The sequence below is a fragment of the Vidua chalybeata genome, chromosome 19 (genome assembly GCF_026979565.1).
Source record: "Vidua chalybeata isolate OUT-0048 chromosome 19, bVidCha1 merged haplotype, whole genome shotgun sequence".
NCBI lineage: Eukaryota > Metazoa > Chordata > Aves > Passeriformes > Viduidae > Vidua > Vidua chalybeata.
Genome location: NC_071548.1, coordinates 8,834,054 through 8,860,295, shown reverse-complemented (window position 1 = coordinate 8,860,295; position 26,242 = coordinate 8,834,054). Strand labels below are relative to the sequence as shown.

Here is a 26,242-nt window from a genome sequence, read left to right as displayed (position 1 = left end):
CCACACCCTTGTAAAAAGTCCCTCTCCAGCTCTCTTCAGCTACTGGAAGGAGCTCTTAGGAATCCCTGGAACCTTCTCTTCTCCACATGGGTGGTTTCCAGGGAAAAGACCAACAATTACTGACCCCAGAGCGGAGGGAGGGCAGGGCAGAGCATTTGCTGAGCCAAGTAAAAACATCTCCCTGCCCTCTGCAGCATCCCCATCCCCAGGGGACGGGGCTGGAGCTGTTCCTCGGGGTCCCCAGCAATGATGACAGATGAGGATGGAACTGCAGTTTCTCTAGAGACATTTTATTGGAAGGGTATAAAGATGGAGTGCAAATTCCAGTAAGAACACGTCGTAGGCAGGCAGTCCCAGACTGGTGGGAGAGGAACCCAGGAGGGCAGTGCATGTCCAGATTCCCTGATGCACCCAGATCCAGAGAGATTTCACCCCCAGAGATGGATTAGGACCCTTCTTTCTGCAAAGCTTTCAGTCCTTCTGCTTCACCCTGCCTGGCTTGGCAAGAGCAGGCGGTGTTTGGTCAGGCAGCCTTTGGAAGTGCAGCCTGGAGCAGGGCTGAGAGCTCTGCAGAGTGCAGGTGAAACATCTGCATCAGAGAGGAGCCTGTTCCCCTCTCCGTGGGACACTGAGAGTGGCAGTAAATATGTGCAGTTTGGTTAATACTGAGCAATGCATAAATGAGTGTTTAACAGTCCTCTTGCTGCAGCTGTTTCCAGTCAAAAGTCCCATCCAAAGTCAGATCAAAATTTTCCTTTTCCTGCTCTCGGCAGAGCTCCAGAAACACCTGGAATGGGCAAGGTAATGCTTGGGTTATTTCTCTGTGATGCTCCTTTGCAGGAGGCACAGCTCTGCAGCCCTGGGAGAGGTGTGGAGAGGCTTTCTGGGGGGAGCAGGGGAGCAGGAGCTGAGCCTCCTGTGCTCTCTGGAGTAACCACACAGGCATCCCCTGCCTGTAGGTATTTCCATACAGGTTTTCCCCACCAAAGGACTGACTTAAACATTCCTCATCTTTGCCACCAGCCGTGTACAAGCAGCAATAAATAATCTGCTGTTTCCAGGACACCCAGAGGGGCTGGCCATGGGCAGCTCCATCCTTGGGTGTGCTGTGTGCCCTTCTTGGCCAAGTGGGGTCTGAGACTTCAGCCAGACTTGTTCCCACCATGAAAAGTTCCAGCAGTAAAAAAAGCCAAACCATTTTCCACCACTTTGCCAGTAGAGAACCCCTCACCCACCACCCTCAGGCAGTTTTTTGGTGGAGCTGCCTTTTGCCTCTGCACCAGCCTGGGTTTGGCTGCAGCTTTTGGCCCTGCTCCTGCCTTTACAGCACAAATAAAAATCACCTGCCTGAGTCAGAGTATTCAAGGAGAAGCTGTACTCCTCGAGGCTGCAGCTTCGTTTGGCTGTGGAGAAATGGGAAGAGGGTTGAAAACGAGCAGTTGCTGTTCTGCCTTTTGAAAAAGTCACCTGGTTTTGCTCTTACCTTCCTCCAGCTTGGAGAAGGACTGGGACAGGGGCAGGGCATCTTTCATTGGGACCTTGTAGACAAGCAAAGAGGGGAACCTTGAGGAAACAGAAGAAAAGGTGATTCTTGCTCTGCACTGAGGTTCTGGGGTCAAACCTTTATGGATGTCCTGCTGCTGGGATCTCAGGAGGGCTGGATGTGGTGACATTATGAAATCAGATCCCCCTGCAGGGAGCTGTTCATGCCTCTCCAGCTGAGATCCTGTGTCTGGCCAGCCCACCAGGGATGTTTTCAGGGATGAGGCAGTGTTGAAACCACTCCTCATCCCGTGTTTTACAGTTACCTCTCCTGGCGGGCTGCACCCGGGAATATCTTCAGAATCTCAGCGTGCAGAGCATCAGTGCTCTCTGGATCCTTGACCTTGATTTCCAGGAGATATCCGTTGCCAAACTTGTTCTTCAGGTACTGGATGGAGCCAATGCACCTGCAGGGCAGGGAGGAAAGGCGATGACAGTGAAATCATTGTCACCTCAGCTCCTGCTCCTTCCTGAGAAGGAGACCATGGCACATTTCATAAAAGCCGTGGCAGGTGAGGCTGGAGGAGCAGCTGGGGTAGTTCCAGCTCAGCCAGGCGCTGTCACCCACCGCAGCTGCCCGGACACCAGGATGGCCACGCGGTCACACACGGCCTCTGCCTCCTCCATGTACTGCGTGCTCAGGATGGCTCCTGACTCCTTGCTTTTCAGGGCATCCTGGATTGTTTTCCTGGGCATCAGAGTGAAAAAAAATAAATCTAAAATAAAATCTAACACTCCCCAGAAATATCATTGTTCTTTGTCCATCCAAATGCCTTTCCCCTAAAATGAGAAGAAAATTTTCACGTGCAGCAAATTTAGATTAATGAGCACATGGTAATGCTTTGAAATAGTGACAAAAAATACTTCTGAGTTTCTTTATGAATTCTCCCAAATCCCATTTAGGACTGTCCTAAATCTTGCAAAAAGGATGAAGGTAAAATAGTTTTTCTCTCTCCTTGCTCATCCCTGAGATAGACAGAGACAAGAAATGTATTTTCCAACAGAACGATTGCAACGTGAGGGACAGCACCATCTGTGGATGGGGAAAAACCCTTTTCATGTAACTTCAAGCATCTCCTTTTGGCTTCCCATCCCTTTCCCATGGGGGTGGCCCTGTGCCCACCAATTTCATGTAGTGGTTTTGGTTTGCTGATTGGAGATTTCTCCAATTTTGAGATTTTCTGGCTAATGTACTGATGAGTGTGGTGGGTTCAGTGCCGGTTAATTCCTAATGCACTCACTTCCTGCTGTGAGGTAGGATTAGGAGAAAGGCAAAGTAGCCTCAAAACTTTAAAAGGGTGCAAAGAAAAATGTATTAGCAGTAACTAAAAGGAAGAGGAATAAGAATCAGAACAAAACTTTGAGAACACTTCTTTTCTCTCTGTAATTGTTGCTGCTCACCAGACACAGCGCTGCCCGTTGGGATCCATGCCGGTGGAGGGCTCGTCCAGGAGCAGCACGGAGGGATTGCCCAGCAAGGACAGTGCCACGCACAGCTGTGACATGGAGAAGGGACTCAGCCAAGCCTCCTGGCACTGTGCCCACACAGAGCTGTGGACAGCACCTCCTCATTTATGGCAGTTGTGATTTATGAAACGCGGGTTTGGGAAAGGCTCATTTCCACCACCCCGCCCAACACGAGGCTCTCCCGCATAACTCAGGGCACAGCTGGGTCCCTCCACTCAGAAAGGGGAGTTTTAATTAGTGCTTGAGCTCATTGTAGGTGACCCAAAACACACCTTTCTGGTTATCCCAGCAGGTAATTTTCTGACTTTTTTGTTTAAGTAGTCTTGAAGCTGCAGAGCATGCACAATTCTGTGGGGAAAATGAAGAAAGAACATCTTTATTACTCCAAATCAATACTCTCATCAAGTGTTCCCAAAATGACAAGAAAAAGGAACATTTCTCCCCTTGCTCTTGACTCCTGCTTGTTCTCATTGAACATTTATTGTGTCACTAAAAGGCAGTGACTATTTGAAGCAGAGTGCACTGAAGAAGCCACAAGCTCTTTTCTAAACCCATCACCAGTGTCAAAAGCATTAGGAATCCATTCCCCCTTGCCAGTGTCAGCTCAGCACCCTTTCTTGTGGTGCCAAAGAGATTTCAGAAAAGCTGCCTAAAGATAACATTAAAAGGGCATTATGGTAAATTTATCCCCACCAAACACACTTAGGAAAATTGGAGGTTTCCTTCACCCACTCACTAAACCACAGCACAAAAGCATATTGCAGCTGAGTTTCCTGCGTTTCCTTCCAGGTTTCCTCTGTGAATTTTGGCTCTCTGGTCCCCTCCCCATGCCTGAGGGGTGGAACATGGGCCATCCCAACCCTCCATCTGTACCTGTGGACAGCAGCAGCCGTGTCCTCCTGGTGCAGCCCCTTCACGGCCGCGTAGACCCTCAGGTGCTGCTGCGGGGTGAGGTCCAGCCAGAGGGGGTTGTCCTGGGGGCAGTATCCCAGGAATGCAGGAGCCTGCTCCAGGGGGCCTCCTCCATCTCCCCTCTTCATCAGCACCTGCACAACCAGGCTGGGCATTGTCCTCCCACACAGTACAAGGGTGTGTCGGGGTTTTGCAGGAACAGGATGGGATTCTGGGATAAGTTCCTTGAGCTTTTATGGCAGCATCAGCCTCACTACATGGTTGAGACAATTGGAAGATGGCAAAGCTCACATACAGCCAGCAGCAGCCAAAGATTTCTTTGTTACAGGGCATTTAAAAAACTTCCTAGCCCATAGCATGTTGCTGAAGCTTACAGACAATTGTTCAGCCAATCACTAAAAGCACACCTAGCCCTGCTGCACACAATGCTGGCTTGCCTTCTCTCTATTAACAACACACAATACTTCATTATTAAACTTAAAACCTTCTACTCTCTTGCTAGGCATATTTTTCTGCAGCCTTAAGGTCTATCTCAGCCGAGCCTAAAACTCAAACTATTGTTTCATGTCCTTGCTTGCTGTACTATTGTAACTTTACTACTTTCAGACTCTGCAGCTGTAGCTAGCTCTGAGTTCTTTTACTCTTTCTGTTTCTGAGCCTGCTGTCACAGCTTTCTGAAAGTCTTCTTAATTTTACTATTTTTTCCCACCCAATGGGTGGTTTAAGGGAAGATTATGGGGTCTAGGTGAGGAAATTCACAGGGAGAGAGTGATTTCACACTGTTCTTAAATATAAACATGGCAATTAGGGCAGATGCATCAGCTTATCAAAATTAGAAGTAGCTCACCATCACCTTATTAATACATTATTTAATAATAGCACGATGAACTCAATTAAAACCCTGATCACTAATAATGCTCTGACAAAAATTGCAGCCTTGATAAAAATGATAGCTTAGCCTGGGTGCAAGGTTTGGATTTTTGTCATGGGTCCATCCCTTGTCTCCAGGTGTCTCCTACCTGCCCAGCAGTCAGGGATGTCTCTCCAGTGATCATTTTGATAGTTGTGCTTTTCCCAGCTCCGTTGGGCCCCAGAAGTCCTAACACTTCTCCTGCAACCAATACACAGAATTTCTTAGGACTATTCCCCATTCAAGAAATGTATCATACATATACAAGAATAATCATCAATATACAAGAAATAGATCAATATATACAGTCCCACAAAAGAAAAAATAGAAAAGGCAGCATACTAATATCAAAGATCATATAAAATAAATGGTTTTATTGTATAAAATACACCCTCAGGGAGCTCATAAGATTTCAACTTAAAGTGATGCTGTGAATTGCTCCCAGGAGCCACTGCTAAAGTGGTCCCCTCTCCCCAGGATCTTTATTTTATCTTTATTTTAGATAGTGGACAGTCACAGACCATTAATAAGATGCACCATTAACACATCAAGCCCAGACTGAAGGTGCTTTAGCAACAGAACAAATAGATTTGACCTTTCTGTCCTGGCTCAGGTAACTCAGAATTAACTTGGGGTTCAACACGGGTTGGGGAGCACAATCCCAGTTCTCACCTTTTTTAACACAGAAGGAAAGGTTTTTGGTGGCTGTTTTCTTCTTCTTCTTAAAAAGTGAGCCAGCTTGCTTTATTTTATATTCCTTGCACAGATTGCTGACTATAATGACTGATTTCTGAAAGTGAGGAGGAAGGAGCAAGATTAATTTATTATCTTGGCTAGCATCCATCCTTCAGTTACTTTTTTCCATTAAAAAGGCAGAAAACCTTCTGAAGATCTTTGTTTTATAGTTCACCACTAATATGAGGTGCGACAGGACCCTTTATTGTCCAGGTTCCTCCTAAGAGCTTTCTTCTCCTGAGGGAACCCTCAGACAAAGACTTTTGTAATTTTGATTTTCCCAGTGAGAACAACACCGACCTGCACTGGTTTGTGTTTTACCAGGTAGAAAATCAAACAAAACAAGAAGGACAACACTCAGGGGTACCTCCTCCTGACTGGGAGCCATCACAGCATTTCTCACTGCTTCCCTTTCAGCTCTGACATCTTCATCTTCCTCCTCCAGCTCCTTGCGGTGCTGCTGGCTGCTTTCTTTTCTTGGGGAAATCCTGAAAACCCACCAGGTTTAGCTTAGGATTTTGTTCTTTACCTCTGTTCACCACCAGTGCATTTTGGATAAACCAAGAGGGAATTTCCCTGGGGTTGAATTTATACAGTATTATAATGATTACTATAAAAATCGTCATCATTATTGTTATTGTTGGGGATGATGATGATAATGATTTATAATCATCATTTATAAGACATCTATAATCTTTGTTTTGTACCAAAAAAGAAGCTGGTACATCCCACAGCACAGGCAGCATCCTATGGAGGCACTACGTAACTTAAAAGCTGTTTTATATTATCACACCACTGCAGTATTTAAGGGGCTATTTAAGTCATCAAAAGATCACCAGTATTAAAAAAAAAAATTAAAAATAGGAACACAGATGCAATGTCTTCCAGAAGAAGCAGTGGGGCAGGAGTTTAGATCTCATATGTGCATGTGTGTTTATACAAACCTAAAGATGGGGTCCTGTCTCAGCACTGCTTTTCCGTATTTTAACTCCAGAAAGCGAAGAAGAAGGATGAACACCACAGAATGGATGTAAGGCTGAAAGCCAGAGGTTGCCACATTAACAGCCTTGCCTTGCCTCCCACCACAGCTGGCACTGAGGTGGTGGCAGTGCTATAAAATACGTGGGGGAAACAGAACATGTGAAAACGGCCCATTAACACTGAAACTCAGGGTAATCAACACTGCAGAAAGCACTAAGGGCAGAAAAAACCCCGGTTCATGAAATAACAGGACAGCATGAGGTGGTCTGGGTTTACTTCATTTTGCTTTTCCTATTTCAAAGGCTTGAAATTATTTTAGCACAGTGGGTAAAATGTCATCCAGACCCACCCAGATCCTCCTCCTGCTTCCTCATACCCGAGGAGGAGCTTTAGGGGACCCACACTCCTAAATAAAAGCAATGTTAAATGTTTTCTTACTGCGAAGACAGCAATCAGTACATGATTGCCTGAAGCCGCACCAAATGGCTCAGTGTCCTGTACTAAAATCTGTAAGAATAAAAGAAAATACTCAGTGAGGACATGTAATTCTTTAGTATCATTCTGGTTAATGCAGTAATGTTCAAAACTGCTTTGAAAAGCTGCAAAACTTCTGATTTTCCCCAGACACTCAGCATACAGATGAACAGATACAGATGTTTGGCTTTGGGAACCCTCGTCCTACACCAGAACATGTCACAGCTCTCAGTACAGACTCTCCTTCCAGATGTCCTGTCCCAGGAAAACCTCTCTGCTTTGGGTCCCAGTGGAGAAGAGGTGAGTGGGACAGGACAGAGGAGACTTCACCCCTCAGTAATTTATCATTTATCAACAGTGCTGCACATAGCTGGGGGGTTTTGTTAAATTCTCAGCTGACTTTCCACCACCCCCATCAGCTGAAATGGAGTGAAGCCTCTTGTGAGTATTCTAAATTTTAACTCAGGTTTCTTTCCATGCAAAGGTAGATCCATGGCTTCAGATTTTCTCTTAGGATTGGTCAAGTTGATTGACTTTGTGGCTGCTCCATCCTTGGCATTGGGCAAGGCCAGCTTGGATGTGGCTTGCAGCAACCTGGTCTAGTGGAAGGTGTCCCCTCACATGGTGGGGGGTGGGACGAGATGAGCTTTAAGGTCCCTTCCAAACCAAACCATTCCACGATTCTATTCTATGACTCTGCATGGAAAGAATTGAGAGTTTTTACCTAATCCGCAGTCACAGCTGCACAAGAAGTCACCCCCAGCCCTAATGAACAGCTGGGAAAATGAGATCTGAGCTGAAAGAGTCGCTTAACGACCCACTCTGGAAAATCCCTTGCAGGATAAGCCTTCCCAGACTGCAGCGTGCATTTACTACCAGACTTTGGGGCAGTTACCCCCAGACTTTGGGACAGTTATCCCCAGATTTTGGGGCAGTTATCCCCAGAATTTTGGACAGTTACCACCAAGACTTTGGGAAAGTTACCGCCAGACTTTGGGGCAGTTGCCCCAGATTTTGCTGCATTTACCACCAGATTTTGCTGCAGTTACCCCCAGATTTTGGGTGCAGTTACCCCCAGATTTTGGGTGCAGTTACCCCAAGATTTTTGTGCAGTTATCGCCAGACTTTGGGGCAGTTATCACCAGACTTCGGTCACAAGGACCAGGGGTTGTGTTTTAGGCCTCTCCTTGCCCAGAAGCAGCACTCACAAAATTGATCGCAAAACCCATCAGGGGGCACACAGGAACCAAGAGGGACAAAGTGTAGAGGGAGGCGAGCCTGTCCAGGTTTTTGATGATTCTGCCGATGAAAAGAGAAATAAAGCACACCTGAAAATAAAACAAGAGGGTAACTCAGCTGATGGGAAGGGTTACTCACTGCTCCTTACAATTGTGTGGGTCTAGCTCTGCAATTCCTTGTTGAATTTATAAAAATGGACAAAAATTGAGAAAGATGAGAGACAGGGCTCAGGAGATCCTCAGCTGTCTCTGTCTGAGGGTTGGCTGCTGCTTTGGGCCAGCTGGGGAGACCTCTTCCTAGGGACAGGGCTGCTTCAGGCAGAAAAGTCAAACATGGGATCCCATCCTATTTATTCCCATCCCAGTCCATGCCAATAATCCACCTCCTTCCAGGTCAGGCTTGGATGATCAGTGTCTAGCCTGATGGTTCCTGTCCCAGCATTTTACATCTCTTGGATGTGGGGTGTAAGCAGAGGGAATGACTCAAAATGTAGCAGGGAGAGAACCTCAGATCCCAACTGCTCAAAATTCATTTTTTGTCTCCATTCCTGCACCAGTTCAGGTTGGATCCAGGTATTCTCCCATGTCACAGCAGGATTGTGGCAAGAGAACACAGTGACACAAATTTAATACAGAACTGGCTGCTATGAATCACACCCAGCTTTATGCTCCACATCTCTGCTTGGTGTTTAGACATCTAGCTCCTCCACAAGATCTCAGAATGTCTGCAATCCCTGCAGTGCATTATCCAACCACGTGCTCACCACTATCAGGATAAAAGACCAAAGATCACAGTTCCATCCTTTGCGAGAGTTGAAGGAGATCAGGTAGATTAAGAGAACGAGGGAAATTCCATAACCAAACATCCCCGTGACCTACAGGGGAAAAAAAAGCTTTTGTTGGAGGAAATGGAGTGAGGTAAACCACCAGAAACCCATCTATAGCAACGGGGAGCAGTGGAAATGATCACAGAGTAAGATCAGGGCATTTAGAAATTACCACAATTTTACTTTGAGGTGTAAAGGAATACATTAAGGCAAGATTTATTGCCTTTTATTTCCAGATGGAGAAACCCAAAGGACAGGAGGTGAAACAAGAAGGTCAGTAAGAGGACCAAGAGTGTTTCAGCACCATCTGCACCCACAGTGTCTCAGCTGCCCCCACACAAAATATTTTCCCTCAATCCCTTCCAAGCAAACCAGCAAGGACCAGAATGGGATGTACCAGCAAGAGGGTGATGCTGGTGTTGCTAGAAATCTTGTTGCTCATGACAAACTGGAGCCCAAGCATGGAGAAGAGCAGGATCCAGCAGAGTGGGATGTCCACCAGTGCCTGGCCACACCAGTAGGCCGAGGGAAAGAGCCCCGAGATCCGCAGCTGGGCACGAGCTCCTGCCTGGGAAGGCACAATTTTAAAGGGTGGTTTATTGCCCCTGCCTGGTTGGCCAACTGCACCCATGGGAATGGCCCCAGGGAATAAAATCAGTCACCGTTGTGATTCTGGGGTAAAATTTGACCTCCATTTGCCTTTCAATATTTTGTGCTGGCTGCAAAATTTCTCATGGGTCGAAACACCCCAAGCTGCCAATCATAGGGCTGGGCTCAGTTACCTCAGAGGTGTTTTCCAACCTAAATGAATCCATGATTCTCTACTCAAACATCCTTCTGGCAGTGCAGTTGTGATCCCTTCTGCCCACCCCAAACCTGCTCCATTCCAAGGAATTTACCTGGCAATCCTGCGTGTAGCCCATCGCAAAGTGAGGAGGAAAACCAGGGAATAACAGCAGCATATACATGAGGTAAATGGGCATAATATAATCCCAGTATCCTGGATTGAGCAGCTGAAAACAGAAGAACAGAGCATTTGTGGAAAATGCCTACAATTCATTTTACCATTCATTTTACTGCATTTCTCATGGATTACAGGGCAGTATGAGCAAAAAGAGAGCTTTGACACAAATCTGGGGAGGTTTTCCCAAAGCAGAGCCATGCAAAGTGCTTGCTGGTGAGGAGAGATGGGTGGTGCAGGTCCCACTCCTCCATCCCAGATTCATGAGGAGCTCTCTCTTCCATCAACTGATGGGCCAAAGCTTGAATAATGTGCTGGAGAGAATAAGGAACCTCCTGGAGAAACCCTCCTATCCACCCTCTCCACCCACCAGCCCTTGAGACCCACATGGGAAAAATCCGGTTTTCCTGAAGTCAAACGTGGTAGTTCCAGAGGCACCGTGAAGGAAGGTGGATTTACATTTTCATTTACAAGGCTCCCCACTAAAATCTGATGGATTAGTGAGACCTTGAACGGTTTTCTGGCAGCTTCTGGCTTCACTTACAGAGAAGAAGGGGTGGCTCCAGACCTGGATGTGCCTGGTGGAGTTGAGGGATCTCAGCAGGGCGTTGCTGATGATGTTCACCAGCACTGGGAAGCAGTTGACAGCCTCCAAGTGGCACAGCACGGTGAACCTGTAGCTCTTCAAAGAGCAGGAAAACAAGGTGAGAACTCCTGGCTTTTCTCATCTGCAGGGAAGCAGCAGAAAAGGAGCACACCAGGAAAATCCAGGCCTGAAATAGATTTGCTTATGCCTTGTTTGCTAAAAAAAACAAATGACGAGGTATTGGAGGTCTGTATTGCTGTGCTAAAAATGTACATTTTTAGGTGGAAGGTCAGGGAGATAAGGCCTCCTCTAGAATGGACTTTACTGCTCAAAACACTTTCTAATTTTTATACCTTACAAATAGTCAACAGGGCCACCCCATGGGGAGAGCTGATGGAGGTACCTTGCTGAATTATTCAATTGTTGTGAGGAGACTGGAGGGAGGGGAGAAAAATCCTCACCTGACCTTCGCGGAACAACCGTAGAGCACCGTTGTGTTCTAGATCCTCTATGATATTTTCCTCCTTTGCTATTTCCACTTGAATATCCTGGCTCTGGACCACATGGATGAAGTCGTCAATGTCTGTGCCTGGTGTGAGGACCAAAACCAGAGGAATTATAACACTGGAAAACAAAAGAGTCTTTGACAATTTGATTTTTATTTTTATTTTTAAATCCATGACCACCAAGCAAAAACAGAAGAAATCTAATAACGATGGGGATCAGCCAGCACACGTGTGCTGGATCACTGCATGTTAGTTTTCAGGAAGTTAATGGATTTCAGACTGAATTTTTGCATTGTCCTTTTTTTCCCCCTAGCCTCTTCCGAAGTGCTACAAAATAAATTTTCCTTTGGGACCGTCTGATGAAGATACCAGTGTCATTCTCTGGCTGAATAACATGAAACATCATCCACTCATGGGAATGTTGAAGGTGAAACTCTCAAGCAGCTCATCAATTTGACTCAGCATGAGTGAGCCTGGAGTGTGGTGCCTGCTTTGAAATCTGAAATTGCTTGGATAGAGACCTGGATTTGTGGATTTGTGGCAGGAAGAGAACCCTGTCCCCACCTTACCTCACCTGCTCTGATACCCTTTTGCACATCTCTCATCAGGGTCTCACCAGCTGCTGAAACCACAGTTCACAACCCTCTAAAGACAATCCCTCCTCCCTCGTTAAAGCCTTCATCCCCCTTGGATCCTCTACATCTACACCCATCTGCTCTCTCCTGCATTTCCTTTGGAGCAGCAAGAACCCAGAACTGGGAAGGATGAGGAGAAGCTTCTTCCCCTCACCTGTGTGGTTGTAGACCAGGAGGGCGGTGGTGTCCAGGTAGGATGTCTTCCCCAGGGGCAAGAAGTACCGTGCAGGAGAGAGCTGCCAGGCACTCACGCTCTGCCAGCCAGCCACCACGCACAGTTGCAACACCAGAGGAAGCAGAAAAACCACGTAGAGCAGCAAACTGTGTTAAGAAAGAGATGAATAAACACTCTGAAAAGAGATATTCAGCAGAAGTGTGTTCAGAATGCATTTGTGTGCTGGAAATTGTGGATGATATTCAGATTACCCAATGCTCTGTTAAAAACCTTTGGCAATTTTCATAGAATGTCCTGAATATTTCATGGAATACCCTGACTTGGAAGGGATCCACAATGAACCAACTCATGGCCCCTGACAACCCAACAACCCCACCCTGGGTATCCCTGGCAGTGCTGTCCAAACGCTCCTGGAGCTCTGGCAGTTCCTGGGCTGTGCCCATTCCCTGGAGAGCCTGGGCAGTGCCCAGCACCCTCTGGGGGAAGAACCTTTTCCTGATATCCAACCTAAACCTCTCCTGACACAGCTCCAGCCATACCCTCAGGCCCTGTCACCAATGACCAGAGAGAATTTTATTTCCAGAAGTATCAAACCTTGATCATTCACCAAATGACTCAAAATGTAGCAGGGAGAGAACCTCAGATCCCGACTGCTCAACTTTTTAGGGCCATTGAATGCCTTTCAGACTTCCATTAGCTACAAGGTTTTCATAAATCAGCACCTTCTAAACATTGTAGGGGCATGAAATACCTTTCAGACTTCCTTTAGATACAAGTTACTCATAAATCAACACCTTCTTTTAGTTCCTTGTGCCCCACCAGGAACTCCAGCTTGAACACCAGTGGGGCCAAATGAGTTCAAACACTGGCAACATGAGAGAATAAAAAAAAAAAAAAAGAAAACAGCAGAGGAAGCCTGAAAGTACTCTCTGTACACACTGACTTATTTTAAATCTTCCTCCAATTGACATGGAAGTATTTCTAAATGATGCTTTTATTTGGAAATAAAATGGATTTCTTTTGCATAAATTATTCAGCACAGAAATGAAAATGCACAAAAGGGAGATTTTGTGTTACTGGCACTGCAAAGCAGAAAACTTTCCCCTCCTCTGAGTCCAGATGACCAAGATCATTCCTAGCCAAGACCTCATATCAATTAATCCAAACTCATTGAAACAGAGGTGTGGAAATTGTCCCCCCTGGTGTGACCGTGTCCACTTCCAGACCTCCAGGAGATAACCCTGTAGCAATGGGTTTGAACAGCCTGGGCTGTGGCATGCTCCAGCTGAACCATTTTTTGGTTGTTCTTGTCAGAGCCCTCTGGAATTTGTCAAGGTTACTGGGACAAAAATTGACAAAAATCTTCTTTCTTTTTTTCTAAATAAAGAAAGAAGAGGCTGAGAATCAAAATGCCAAGACCACAAGAACTAGATAAAGGCCGTGAAAAAGGTGAAAGTCCATGAAGCACTGGACTGTAACCAATCACATATCCTGAAAAGTGCGTGCAGAACCTGTGGACAAGGCAGAGGCACCAATCAAGAAATGCGTGATGGCGTGTGCAGTAGTGTTAGAGTGTATAAACAGAGCAGGATGTAAACAATAAAGTGGCTTCTGCTTAATCACATTGATTAGCTGTCCAGGAGTCCTGCTCGCCCACGGAGCCCCGTTGGCACTTACATGGACCGCAGGTTCTTCACCGAGCTCTTGAGCTTCAAGAAGTGCAGCCATGCCATGGCAGAGACCTGCTGCCTCCAGAGGGCCAGGCCCTGCACCGACACCGTGCCGGTGTCCGAGAGCAGCAGGGAGCCTGGCCTTGCCTCCTCAGGGCTTCCTGGTCCTGCTTCTCCCCACTCCTCCCCAGGGACGGGCTCACCTGCAGAGAGTTTCCACGCGCACATTTATGTCTCAGACCGGCTTCTAGGTGGGGATTCATGAAAGTTTAAGAGGCACCTTTGGAGGTTACTGTAGAGGAGCTGATCTCTTTGGCTGTGGATTGTAAATTGTACCTTCTTGATCAGCTGTGGCTTCCCCCTCCAGCTGCAGGAACACGTCCTCCAGGGTTGTCATGCTGACTCCATAGTTGATAATTCCCTGCTCAGAGCAGCTGTCGAGGCCACTGAACAAATCTGGAGGACAGAGGTAAAATAAAGGCGTAAGCACAGATACCCAGACCACTCTGGCTCAGCTGAGCCAGCCTGACTGCAGCATCTCCAGTGACAGAGAACGCAGCAAAGCAATGAACTGCCAGGACACAAAGGTGTGGAGGAACACAAAACTGCCAGACCCATCCCTCATGGAAGGTGTTTTTCTGCTTAGCACTGACATTTCAGGCTGTTTTCACCCTCTGTGGGATGGTCAGGCTGAAGTGATGGGCACGGTGAGTGAGAAATGGGCAGGGAGCAGCGCAGGTTGTGTGGAGTTTTCTCTTATTGTCTGCCTTTTCATTTAACAGAAAGAGAACTGAACTCTCAGTAACACACATGGCCCAGTTTAGCCTGCAGGGTTTGTCACTGCAAACAGTAGAAAAGCATTTGTTGCACAGTTTGATCTTAAATGTATGATAAAATTGTGGGGAAAACCCAAAATGCAATGGTTTTGAAGTCCTGATGTGACTCCTGTAAAAAATCTCCCTTTGCATTTCTGCTTCAAAATATTTGTCATTATTTTTTTTCCCTATGAATAATCCCCAATTATTTTCATATACATTACCTGGGAATTTATTCATGTTTTCTAAAGGCAGTTTATATCTCAGTTCATACTGGGTGTGTCCTGAGAACGTGGCATTGGGGATGTATCCTTTCACCAGGGATGTCAGATTCTCCAGGTCACAAGACTCACTGACATGGATCCTGTTGTGTGGGAAAAAACACAGATGCTTATGTTTGGAATAAAAACAACCCAAGCCCACCCAGGAAAACAACATCCACCATTTTATGGATGCATAAAAAGAAAACTCCAATATTCTTTATTCATTCCCTGCTCTGGATTAACTAACCCTAACCCTAAATCTTACTGCTTTTTCAGTTAATGGAGCTGGTTTTTAATGCAGGTAATTTGTTTGTTTTGATGACATCTGCTCTGGGCTTTCATTAATTCTGGTGTTTCCTTGTATTTGCATGTTGCCAGGTGTTGTTGGGGCTTAAGGAGATACCTTAAATGATAGCAAATCCCCCATTTTTTCTTCAGGAACAGAGAAGAGCCAACACACTTCAGCCTCCCGTGCGAGATAAAAGCCTTGCGGTCTGGAGAAAGGAAAAGCCAAAGGAATTGCCAGTGCAGAGCAGTCGTTGCCATCTTCTGGGGCTTTATGCCGCGGGGTTTTCCCGCGGGGATGCCCCAGCCAGAGCCAGGATGTCGGCCCCACTCACCTGCCAGGATGTCGGCCTCTTCCATGAGCTGGGTGCTGAACAGGATCACCCTCCCCGCCTGCTGCTCCCGCAGGAGGCTCCACACCCGGTGCCTGGAGAGAGGATCCAGCCCCGCCGTGGGCTCGTCCAGGAACAAAACCTGCAGGAAGGATGGGATCAGACATTCCCCGTTGCCGGAGCGGTTGCACTTTATTGTAAATGCAGGTGAAGCTGGTGGGAAGAAATGCTGATGTGTGACTCCAGTTGAGAAGGCTGAATGATTTCTTTATTAGAACTATGCTAGAATACATTAATATACTATTTAAAGGAGATACTAAACTACAAACCCACTTGTTCTAACTCCCATCTCTAACTCACCCACAACTCGTGACCCTCTCTGAGAGTCCAGACTCAGGTGGGTTGGATTGGATTGGACTGGATTGGATTGGATTGGATTGGATGGGACTGGATTGGACTGGATTGGACTGGACTGGATTGGACTGGACTGGATTGGACTGGATTGGATTGGACTGGATTGGATTGGATTGGACTGGATTGGATTGGACTGGATTGCATTGGATTGGATTGGATTGGATTGGATTGGATTGGATTGGATTGGACTGGATTGGCCACCAGGCTTAAACAATCCTCACCAGAATCCAACCAAGCAATCCCCCCAGGTAAACAATTCTCCAAACACATTCCACATGAGAAAAACAAGGAGCAGAAACAGAAATTGTTTTCTCTTTCTTTCCTCTGTGCTCGTCTATGAAAAATCCTGAAAGTGAGAAGAATGTCCCTGCCAGAGCGCGTCTTTGGGGTTTGGTGTTCTGAAGGCAAGAGACCCAGGGCATCTTTCAGACAAAGGCAGCTGTTCTGGGAGCTGAGAGAACTCAGGGAATTCTGCCTGCTTCAAAACTTGGCTGGCAAGGTGGGTTATGAATTTAAAAAACAAACAAAATGATGAAATTTATTCATTCTAATTATAAGCACTTTAAAGAAGTCTGTTATCCTAGAGCCAAATACATGCCCAAGGTTTTAATTATGCTGGACCTGAGTCTTTCCTACATCACAGAGCCATGCCTGCTGCTTTACCTGGGGGTTTCCAAGCATGGCTATTCCAATGGATAACTTCCTTTTCTGTCCACCACTCAGTTTTTCAGCTTGAGTGTCTTGAATGTTGCTGATATCCAGCAGTTCCAGAATGTTTTGCACCTAGAACAGCACAAGGATGTCCATTCTCAGCAGCCATTGTCCTTCCATCCTTTATTAGGGTAGATTTAGATTTAAATTAGCCATCAGAAGGAAATTATTCCCTGTGAGGGAGGTGAGGCACAGGGTGCCTGGAGAAGGTGTGGCTGCCCCTGGATCCCTGGAAGTGTCCAAGTCCAGGCTGGACGGGACTTGGAGCTTCAATTTTCAGAAGATCCAGGTGGATTCTTTGAGCTTTCCAGTGCAAAAGGAGGCTCTGTGGAATGGTGGGGAACACACACTCACCTCTCGCTCCACCTCTTTGGACTTGATGCCCTTGATTTCCGCAAAAGTTTTCAGGTTTTCTTTCACCGTCAGGACCTCAAACTGCGTGTTGAACTGCGGGCAAATCCCGATCATCCCCCTGATCTCCTCCCTGTCTCCCATTTCAGACAGTTTGTAGTTGTATATGGTGGCAGAGCCTGTTCACGGGGATAAATGGGTGTCTTAGGTTGGAAATGCAAGATGTGGATGGGGCCAGCAATATTCTGGCCATATTCTATTGCCATCTGTCAGAGCTGGGGCAGGTATCTTCTGTTCATTGGGCAGTTTTCTTCATCTCTTCCACAGCCAATCCTCCCTCCAGGAGATATCTCCTGTTAATGGGCTATTAATTATTAATTATCTCCTGTTAATGGGCCAGTGAGTGTCCCTGCATGGCTGATGAAATTCCATCATCCCATGGGGAGAGGCTCCGCCCAGGGGAGGAGCCAAGCATTCCTACCTGGATACAATCTGACCTTGGAACAGCACAGCAGCCTTTTCCCACTGCATTCCCAGAGGAGCAGCTTTCTTCTCCCCTGCATTCCCAGAGGAGCCCAGGCCCATCCACACCAGCCCTGGAGCTTCAGAGGAAAACTCCAGCCTTGTCCAGGATCCTGCTCCAGCAGAAGCAGAGCTGGCACTGCAGGAGGGCTGAGCCCCCATGGAATGGCACTGCTGACACCACCCTGACCAGGGCATTTCTGACTCTGTCAGTGTTGTTTTGTATTACAGCTTTTTTTTTTTTTTCCTAGTAAAGAACTGTTATTCCTGCTCCCATATCTTTGCCTGAGAGCCCCTTAATTTCAAAATTACAACAATTCAGAGGGAGGGGGTTTGCATTTTCTGTTTCAAGGGAGGCTCCAGCCTTCCTTAGCAGAAACCTGGCTTTTCAAACCAAGACAATGGGATGAGGGGGAATTAATTGATCTTTAGAGCTTTTGGCTCCAGGCCACCCCATCCCAGCCTGCTCCTACCTTCCGAAGGGAAGCTGAGTCCACTGAGCACGTTCAGCAGTGTTGTCTTTCCAGCCCCACTGTGGCCCAGCAAGGCGGTGATCTGGCCCTCATAAATGTTTAAAGACAGACCTAGAACAAAAATAACATCAAGTCTGGGGAGAAATGAGGTTTGAATTGCCCTCCTTCACTGTCAGAGGCAGGAGAAGTCAAAAAGTACAAGAATTAAGTGATAATAATTTGCCAAAAGAGCACTGAGTGGGGCAAAGATCTGCAAACCTTTAAGTAAAGGCATAAAGAGTTGGTCTGTATTTAGCAGAAAAGACAAAAATAAAACACTTTTAAAAAACTAAAATCTTTCTTCTCTTTAGTCTTATAAAAACCAGCAAATCAGTAAAAACGTAACGAAATAGTGATCAGTCACATCAGTAATGTTTGACATGAATTTTCAAGCAATGCAAGTGTTTTTTTTTCATTGACTGACTGTTTGCACAACGGTGTCTCCTTGTCTTTAGCAGGAATCAGTCTTTCATACCTCTTAAAGCTTCTGTCTTCTTGTCCTTTTTCTTATAGGCTTTTTTAATATTGTGGAGCCTAAAAGGAAGGTAAGGAGGTTATTATTTGAGGATTTCTGTAAATGCTTTTCCCTGCTGCCCTTTTACATTTTTATGGACCTTAAGTTACAATGACAGAAATGGCATGAAGGAAATAAAAGGTGCTAAGAAACAAAGCTGAGATTTACAGGTTTGACAGGCTCTGTGCCCAGGTGTGAACATCCCAACCTGGCACCAAAAATGGGGCACCAAGACTGGTAAAGGCAAGGCCAAGCCCATTGCAACACTTTTACAATGGGTTAACCTCTTCATTCTCCCTTTTGTCCCTAAAGGACATAGAAAGTCCACCAAAAAAAAAAAAAAAGTTATTTTTAAATCTAATTTTCCCTAAATTTCACCTTTCGTGACCAGTCTGAATTATCATTTTTATGTCTTATTTTTCTCTGTGAAACGAATGTTTTGCAAGAGCCTCACGAACATGAAAACCGCCTAGAAAAGTCCAGCCCAAGCTGATGGAAGGAGTGGGGAGCACTAAACCAGACACAAGCAATGCCTTCTCTCTGAACCTGATGGCCTCTTTCCCCAGGAATTCGGGGGGCACAGGCTCCACATCATCCCCAAGGAGCTCCTCAGGGTTTGCTGTGGCTCTGGGCACGTCCCTGGCGGAGCCTCTCCTGCTCCTCATCCAGTACGAGGCCTTCAGGAAGAACAAAGGAGGGTCTGGGATCCCATATTTGCCTGCCAGGAAAGCAAAAAGAGGGCCTGACATCAACCAAAGGCACAGCCAAGACACCGTCCTAGACTAAACTTTTGGGAGTTTCAAATAAGTACAAAATTGGAACTTCTTTCCAGTCAACCCCCCGCCAGGTTTGAGGCAGAAGTAGAGGAGACAAGAAGGGTGGCTTCAGGGAATTATGTCATGAATTCAGTGCTTTTTGTAATGAATTGAAGTATTGTCCTACATGTATAATCTCCTAATTAGAAAGAAAAAATATTAAATTAAAAAATGTTAAATGCTTTGTTGTCATTGATTCTCTGAATCTGACGTGTGCCAGAAACAGAAAAGTCACTCCATGACATCATAAATTTCTTTTAGTCCAAACCTTATTTTGGTTGAGTCCAAGAAAGGAGCAGCCCATCATTTCCTTGATATAGCCCATGCAATCCATGCAAGTAAAAATAAATCATTCCCACCTGGCAGAATTTTGTCGAAATACAGAGCCAGCAGCATGTACAAGACTGAGTCAAACACCAGCAGTATGTATGTTGAAAATAAAAAGTATGCTTCCCCCATAAGGTTGGAAAAGGAGAAACCTATCCTGTATTTCTCTAAATCGAAAATCTGAAATAAAAGAGAATGAAGAACAAATTTCAGGCTGGAAAAATATGCAGATGCCAGCAAATCATGGATGCAACTCAGAAATCATCTGCAGTACTGACCAACTGTTCTTATTTTCTTTCTAAAGAGGAAGGGGAATAAATTTACTCCATGCAGAGAGATCTTCATGCTTTAATCCAGAATTTTCCAGAACAATCCAGAAACAGAAGAAAATATCAGAGTTTTAGAGGAGATCAATTCCAAAAAAACCTGATATGGGCACTCTTGATGTGACAGAGTCACGACAAAAATGTTATAATTTACATAATGATTGATTTAACCATATGGCGAATTAACAAAAGTCAGTCCCTTTCTCTGCTGGTGCAGAAATCTCCATTCCCAGGCAGATTTTTTTTTTTTTAATATATAACAAGGAATCAAATATTAGATTACCAGAGCTAGCAAGAGCTGTGCAGATATGACTAATGGAAAGCTGGGCAACGGCAGGGATTTCTGCAGGGTGGGGATGGAGGAAGGGCAGCAGCAGCAGCAGGAATCCAGAGCTGGATTTGCACAGTCCCTGCTGCCAGGAGGAGGGGAGTGATGGGCAGCCAAGGATGCTGTCCCTGATGTTCCCGAGGATAATGGGGCTGTTGTGTGCACGATGGGGCCATGTGGAAGCTGCAGACGTGCACAACAGCAGATTTTTTGTGCCAAGGGCCCTGCTTGTCTCTGCATTCCTCTGCTTTTGAAGCAGGGGAATGGGGTAGGGGCGGTGGAGCCACTCTGTGCTGCCCAGCACAGCTCAGCTCACCTGGGGGTTTCAAACAGGCTGTGCAGAGGAAGGGAAAATGCCTGGGTGTTTTCCAGCTGGATTCTTGAGCTAAGGGCAGGAATTCCTGCACCTTTTTCTGCCAGCAGGGGAAGGAAGGTTCAGCTGCAGGGGTGGTGCCCCCATACCTTGGCAATGCCAGTGCTGAAAGCAAAAGGACACATGAGACCAAGGAGCCACTTCAGCGGCTTGGGGACATCCTCGATGAGCACCGCCAGGCTCAGGAACCCGAAGACAAAGATGATGAGGAAGCTCGTGGAGCTGACCAGCTTGGAGGTCCTTAAGAGGGAGCAGAGCATGAAAACCAGGTGGATCTGTAAGGACAGAACTTTCCTTCAACCACTGAAAGAAATAAGTATTCTTAACAGCAGCACTTCCATCTGCTAGGCACCAGATCCCTGCTGAGCTGAGTCTGTAAAATAAAATCCACTAAAGCCCTTCTTAGTGGGTTGATCTGAGTTTCAGACTGGGCCTTTTGTAGGCAAACAAGAGCCTGTCAGCCCTTCAGGCTGCAAATCAAATCTCTGCTGCTGACCTAGAAAAGCCACTCAGATGTTTCAGCCTGTGTGGCCCACAAAGCTCCTGAGCACAAAGGCTCTGGAGCACTGCTTAGGCTCATCAGCACAGTAATAAATCATGTGGGGAGGAAATCTGGCTTTAAAGCCTGACTTACACACGCCAGGCCATAGAGGAAGAACAGGAGTGAGACTGCAGGGAAGCTGCTGGTGTAGAAGCGTTCCCGCAGCACGAGGGCTGTCAGCAGGCAGGAGAAGATCAGCACATAAAGGGAGTACAGCAAACTCCAGGACAGCCTGGGGAGGGAAAGGTGTCATCAGCCCTGTGGGTAATTAGCAGCTCTGCTTACAGCTTTGTCTGCACGTCAGAAGTGTCTAAACTGAAATATTAATTATTTCCCGTGGCAATCATTTCTCTTTCGCATCCTCAGAACAGACAGGTGATCCAGCTTAGGAGGAGATACCCCAGGGAGCAGAGGACACCACTGCCATGCTCAACCCTCTGGATGAGAAACTGAACAAAAGCAGGGATCAGTTGCATCAATTAATATTTGACATAAATTTTCAAGCAATGCAAGTATGTTTCTTCATTGACTGACTGAAATATTTGCACAATGGTGCTTCCTTGTCTCTAGCAGGAATCAATCTGACAGAGTGCTGGAGAAAAGTTACAAGCCCATTTAACTCATTAATTGGCTTCTCAAGTGCCCAGGAACAGACTGATTTTTGGCACATGTATTCCACTTCAAAAAGAGCTCACCAGAATGCAATGTCCTGCAGGCCCATGGTCTTCATCAATTCTTTGAGCTGCTTCTTTTCTCGTGTGACACTCCTTGATAAGAAGTACATGAAGGGCAAGAAGCACATCACGGTAACCATCATGAAGTAGCTGTACTCCAGGCTGACGTAGAAGAGGATGCTCCGGGACTTCATTCTGGCACCAGCAATGGTTTCCATTTCTTCCCAAACAGAATGATTTGACACCATCTAAAGGAATGCAAGGTCAGCAGGAGTGGTTTGCTTATTTTCTGCAGTGAGATGCATTTATGCAAGGGATATTCTTCTTCATCCTCCCTGGAATAAATTTTAAAAGCAGCTTTCTTTTCTGACAAAGCCATCCCTTGCTATTCCCACAGCAGAGTTTGCCTTTCCTGTATTGTATTTAAAATAAAAGGATGTCTCCATCAGTTCCTAAATTGGATTTACCTCTATAATGGCAGCATCAATGCTGGACTGCAGGGACAGGAAGCCTTTGTACCAGTACCTTGGGCTATCACAGATACTCCAGGAGAAGTTGTAGCAGGTGTCTACAAGGCAAAGGGCATCACACTAATGAAAAGTAATTAATTTTCATGATTAAATGTAAGACAAGAACACACTGGCATGGTGGGAAACTCTTCAAAAGGACAGTGACAAGAGAAAAACCCCAAATCCACAATTTATTCCATCACTTAACAAATGTGGATTATTCCCACCCTGTCCACACCAGGCAACCACCCTGAAATTCTCATTTTGCATTACCTACGTATCCAATGACTTCATTTGGAATAATCACATGGGTGGTAGGAAACCTGAGGTGGTAGGAGAAGTTGTCCTTAAACACAACTCCTATCATTTTCCTATTTGAAATCCAGGCTTTCTCCACGGCTCTCTCATCATCCAGTTCCTCTAGTTTTATACCTGTGGAGTGCCAGAAAAATATTGCCATGAGATTTTGTGAGTGTGGAAATGCATCCACAGGCATTGAGGGAATGTTCTGCATTCTCAGCACCACAACTCCTCCTTTTCCAGTTCTCTCTGCCTAGGGAGGCAGCTCTAAATACTTCAGACTTTACCAGTTGAGAAGAAATGCACCTCAAAAAAATGCTTTTTAATGTGTTTTAAAAGTATTAGGGAATATTAGGTAAGGCAGAGCTTTCCACTTCAGAAGAGCACACTGGCCTCACAGGTGGTTTAAATCCTAGAGAAGAAATATTTGTGAAAATGGAGGATTTAGGATGAATTTTGAAACCATCTCCTGATCAAAGATGCTGAAGAACCTCTACAACACAGCACACGGCGCAACAGGTTCAATAATGACAAAATTCAGTATTTAAAAAGCAAAACCCACCCGTCATGACAGAGCTGGAGGCCACCTTGCTCATGATGTGCCTCGTGGTGGCAGTGGCGGGGGTGAAAGCGACGGTGACGCCGGTGGCATTGAAGGCAGGGTCATCCAGGTAGCCCAGGTGGGTGGCGGGCACCTCGGGGTAGCGGGTTTTCATCATGAACACGGACGAGGACACGACGAACACCAGGGGCAGGAAGAGCAGGGACAGAATCCACTCCTACACCAGGGAGAGCAGGGAGGAGAATTTCATGGCAGCATAAAACCAGGTTCTTTGTGGGATTAAAAATGTAAACGAGAGGAATTCAGTCTTTGTGGGGTTAAAATATAAATAAGAGGGACTCGCTCACACCCAATTCATAGGTGTGGATGAAGAGATTCTCTGCATTGTGCCCATCACCTGCTCCAAGAGCCCACCTGTGCCCTCATTTGTCACAAACCAGACATAAATATCACCATTAAAAAAAAAAACCCATCAAGTCTCCAAGTGTTCATTACCAGTCAGGCTTCTCAAAAGTGCTTTAAGTTCTAATTTTACCCAAAGAAGTTGGTGTCTAGAGGCAGGCAGGGATTGGCCACTCTCAGTAGTTAGCTACTATTTTGGTTTTATTTTTAATTTTTTCTTACCTGAAAGCTCTGCATCTTCATCCTCCACTTGATCAGGACATTTTTCCACAAGAGAATTTTAGTTTGCTGGAATACACTGATATTCCTCTGGAGTGCCTTCATTTTTGAACCTAGAGATAATCTCTTTTTGAAAATTGCTTTCAAATACAACAAAAGCCAAACCAGCAGCAACTGGTTTTATTTGCACAGTTCTTGCAGATGAGCAGTGAAACTTTTTCTCCCTTTTAACAGCAAGAATGAGCTGAAGAAACTCAGATGTTGTGTGCTGAGCACAACCACCCCCGCAGCACAGGGTCCAAGAGCCCTCATCACCCTCAACACACTCCAATCATCGCAGCTCAGCAGCAAACACTGATAAAAATCAGAATTTCAGGCTTCCACGCTTCACCATGGGGAGTTTGGGAGGAGTTATTTATGAAATAAAAAAAGGACTATCACATTACATGACCTAATCGGCTTGGGTGGGCTCCATAGCTGAGAAACAACAACAATATAGTCAATTAAAATCCCTAAAATCCTTTTGCTTGCAATTTTAATCTGCTATAGGCTCAACACCAAGAAGTGTTGAGCAACTTCTGGCTGTGGTGCAAGCTGAGCTCTTGTGGAAAACAGCATCTGCTGAAGGGAACTCGGAGCCATGAGAGAACAAATTCTTGGAAGTGCGTGGGAGAGATGTCATTGGCAGGTTATTAATGAAAAATGAGAGAAAACCGAGTGGCCACGAGCATGCACTGATGTGTTACTCCAACAGAAAGGGCAAAATCCTCAAAATGACATGGTCCAAGCAAAACAAGGGTTATTTTGCCTGGTTAATGCTGGTGGTGGGAACTGAAAGAAGCAAAGCATAAAGCTGCCTGTCAGATTTTTGCAGACGAGACGTGTGCTTATTAACCATCCATAAAACATCCATGAGGACCTCCAATGAGCAAAAAGATTCAGTACCTCAGTGTAAAAGAGCTCTGCTCACATGGCCAAACTGCTCTGCTGTCACATCTGGAGCTAAAAACTGCTTTTCAACAAAATCCTGATCTTCTCTAAGTGATTCTCAGGTAGAAAAATCGGAGCTGTTACAGACCTAATCCCTTCAAGCCTTCCTGTCATAAGGAAGGAAGATTTACATTGTCCTGTTCCCCTGGGGGACAATGCCTCATGGTGCTGACAGGCAAGACAGACTTTATCTTCCTCCAAATATTTCTATTCAGCCCTCAGGGGCTGAATCTCGGTGTGGTGAGGCAGCAGGCACTGGAATGCTGGAAAAGCAGCTGCAACAAATGGGCTGCAAACACTTGCCCTGGATTTTGCCATCATCTCTAAACAGATTTTTCCCCCATTGATGGTCTCACTAAACCCAGGTATATAAAAATTTGAGTTTAGCCTGTGTAATAACCTCCAGACTTCCTTGAATAAACTGTGGGGTTTAAACTTGCTATTATTTGGTTGCTTTTTCACCCCACAGAAGTGAGGGTTAGGAGGTTTTGTGCCACCTGAGCACATCTCCACCTCTGCCAGGGGGTTTGTGTCACAGCTAAAGCTGCACCAGGCTGTTCTAAGAGTCCCATGGAGGAGACTCAGCAGGCTGACACTCCCAGGAGATCCCGGCTGGGGTGGAGAGGTGGCACACCAGGAGCTCATCCTGGACATCCCACATGTCCCTCGTGTGGTCACCCCTCAGTGCCCGCTGACCCTGTGCTGCTGCAGAGTTTGGGCAGCTGAGGGAAATGTGGCACAGCTGATTTCTTTGCTCCTGTGGTATTTCAGGTGGAATTTTTTAGAGCATTAAGATGGAAAGAACTTTTAAATTCAAACTTTAGCGTACACTGGAGGTAGGGAAAGAAATCTACTCCTCGTACGTCCTGGATCATTTAAAATACTGAGCTGAAGCTACTGCTTCCCTGTAGTGCTGAGAAACACTGGAAATAAACCTCTGCCATAAGCTGAGCTCCATTTGTGTGTTATTTCATCTCAAAGTAAGCTTTAAAAGACTCTATTGCCTTTAAACACCCCTAAGCTTGACTCAACCTATTAGAAAGATGCCCCGTGCCCCACCCACGCATTTGTACCCTCACCCAGTGTCATTAACAGCATTATAATTTATATTATAGCATTATAATTTAAACAACATTATAATTTACTGGGGGTTTTCATACCTTCAAAATAACATTTGTTATTTAGGCTTAGGAAGAATGCTTCAGCCTTACCTCAACAGGAAGGTCTGAGAGGAACCCAGAGCTTGTCCTGGAGGAGCAGAGGTGCTGAACCTCCCTGGGCTGGATTGCTGACTGTCCCAGAGACTCACAGCTCTCCTTCGTTGTTTTTTTCCCCTCAGGCACTTCTGCAAAAGATATTCCTCACACCATGGCTTCTTTTTTCCCCCTGGCTTCCTTCCCTTTCCTCCCTGGCATGGCTCCAGCCTTATTTGTGTCAGAAAACGCAAACAGAGCACATCGCTGTTGAGGCGCTGGAGCGCGCTGTCCGAAAATTTAACTTGGGACATTCCTGAGTGGTGGCCAAGAGAAGAAAACCAA

The 26,242-nt window shown here is 45.9% G+C and overlaps 1 protein-coding gene across 3 annotated transcripts; it reads right to left on the bottom strand.

Annotated features, from left to right (window-relative positions):
- Positions 1–269: 269 nt before the first annotated feature.
- LOC128797627 (ATP-binding cassette sub-family A member 10-like) lies at positions 270–25,988 on the bottom strand. 3 transcript variants are annotated; one of them, XM_053960365.1, is made up of 39 exons: positions 25,916–25,988; positions 23,718–23,827; positions 23,094–23,310; positions 22,505–22,663; positions 22,190–22,290; positions 21,744–21,970; positions 21,142–21,280; positions 20,597–20,782; positions 19,513–19,660; positions 18,885–19,056; positions 18,300–18,358; positions 17,786–17,896; positions 16,794–16,969; positions 16,392–16,511; positions 15,318–15,456; positions 15,101–15,191; positions 14,659–14,798; positions 13,956–14,075; positions 13,627–13,822; positions 11,929–12,095; positions 11,095–11,222; positions 10,592–10,729; positions 9,986–10,099; positions 9,484–9,654; positions 9,024–9,134; positions 8,230–8,349; positions 6,986–7,054; positions 6,511–6,602; positions 5,934–6,054; positions 5,504–5,621; positions 4,941–5,032; positions 3,883–4,055; positions 3,282–3,357; positions 2,944–3,038; positions 2,111–2,230; positions 1,809–1,949; positions 1,484–1,563; positions 1,348–1,403; positions 270–787 (listed from the first exon to the last, which is right to left on the bottom strand). In XM_053960365.1, exons 2-39 carry the CDS (start codon positions 23,817–23,819, stop codon positions 689–691), a joined length of 4,884 nt encoding a protein of 1,627 aa, XP_053816340.1. In that variant the 5' UTR covers positions 23,820–23,827; positions 25,916–25,988; the 3' UTR covers positions 270–688. The 3 variants fall into 3 exon arrangements, with proteins under 3 accessions (XP_053816340.1, XP_053816341.1, XP_053816342.1); XM_053960366.1 differs by lacking the exon at positions 8,230–8,349; XM_053960367.1 differs by lacking the exons at positions 270–787; positions 1,348–1,403; positions 1,484–1,563; ... (3 more) ...; positions 3,282–3,357; positions 3,883–4,055 and adding an exon at positions 4,075–4,174.
- Positions 25,989–26,242: the final 254 nt, after the last annotated feature.

Coding starts and splice junctions, on each gene's coding strand:
- LOC128797627 (XM_053960365.1), bottom strand. CDS start 23,819: ATGAAGGCACTCCAGAGGAATATCAGTGTATTCCAGCAAACTAAAATT. Junction 15,192..15,317: donor AGAGGCCGACATCCTGGCAG/GTGAGTGGGGCC, acceptor TCCTTTCTCCAG/ACCGCAAGGCTTTTATCTCG. Junction 2,231..2,943: donor AACGGGCAGCGCTGTGTCTG/GTGAGCAGCAAC, acceptor TCTGATGCCCAG/GAAAACAATCCAGGATGCCC.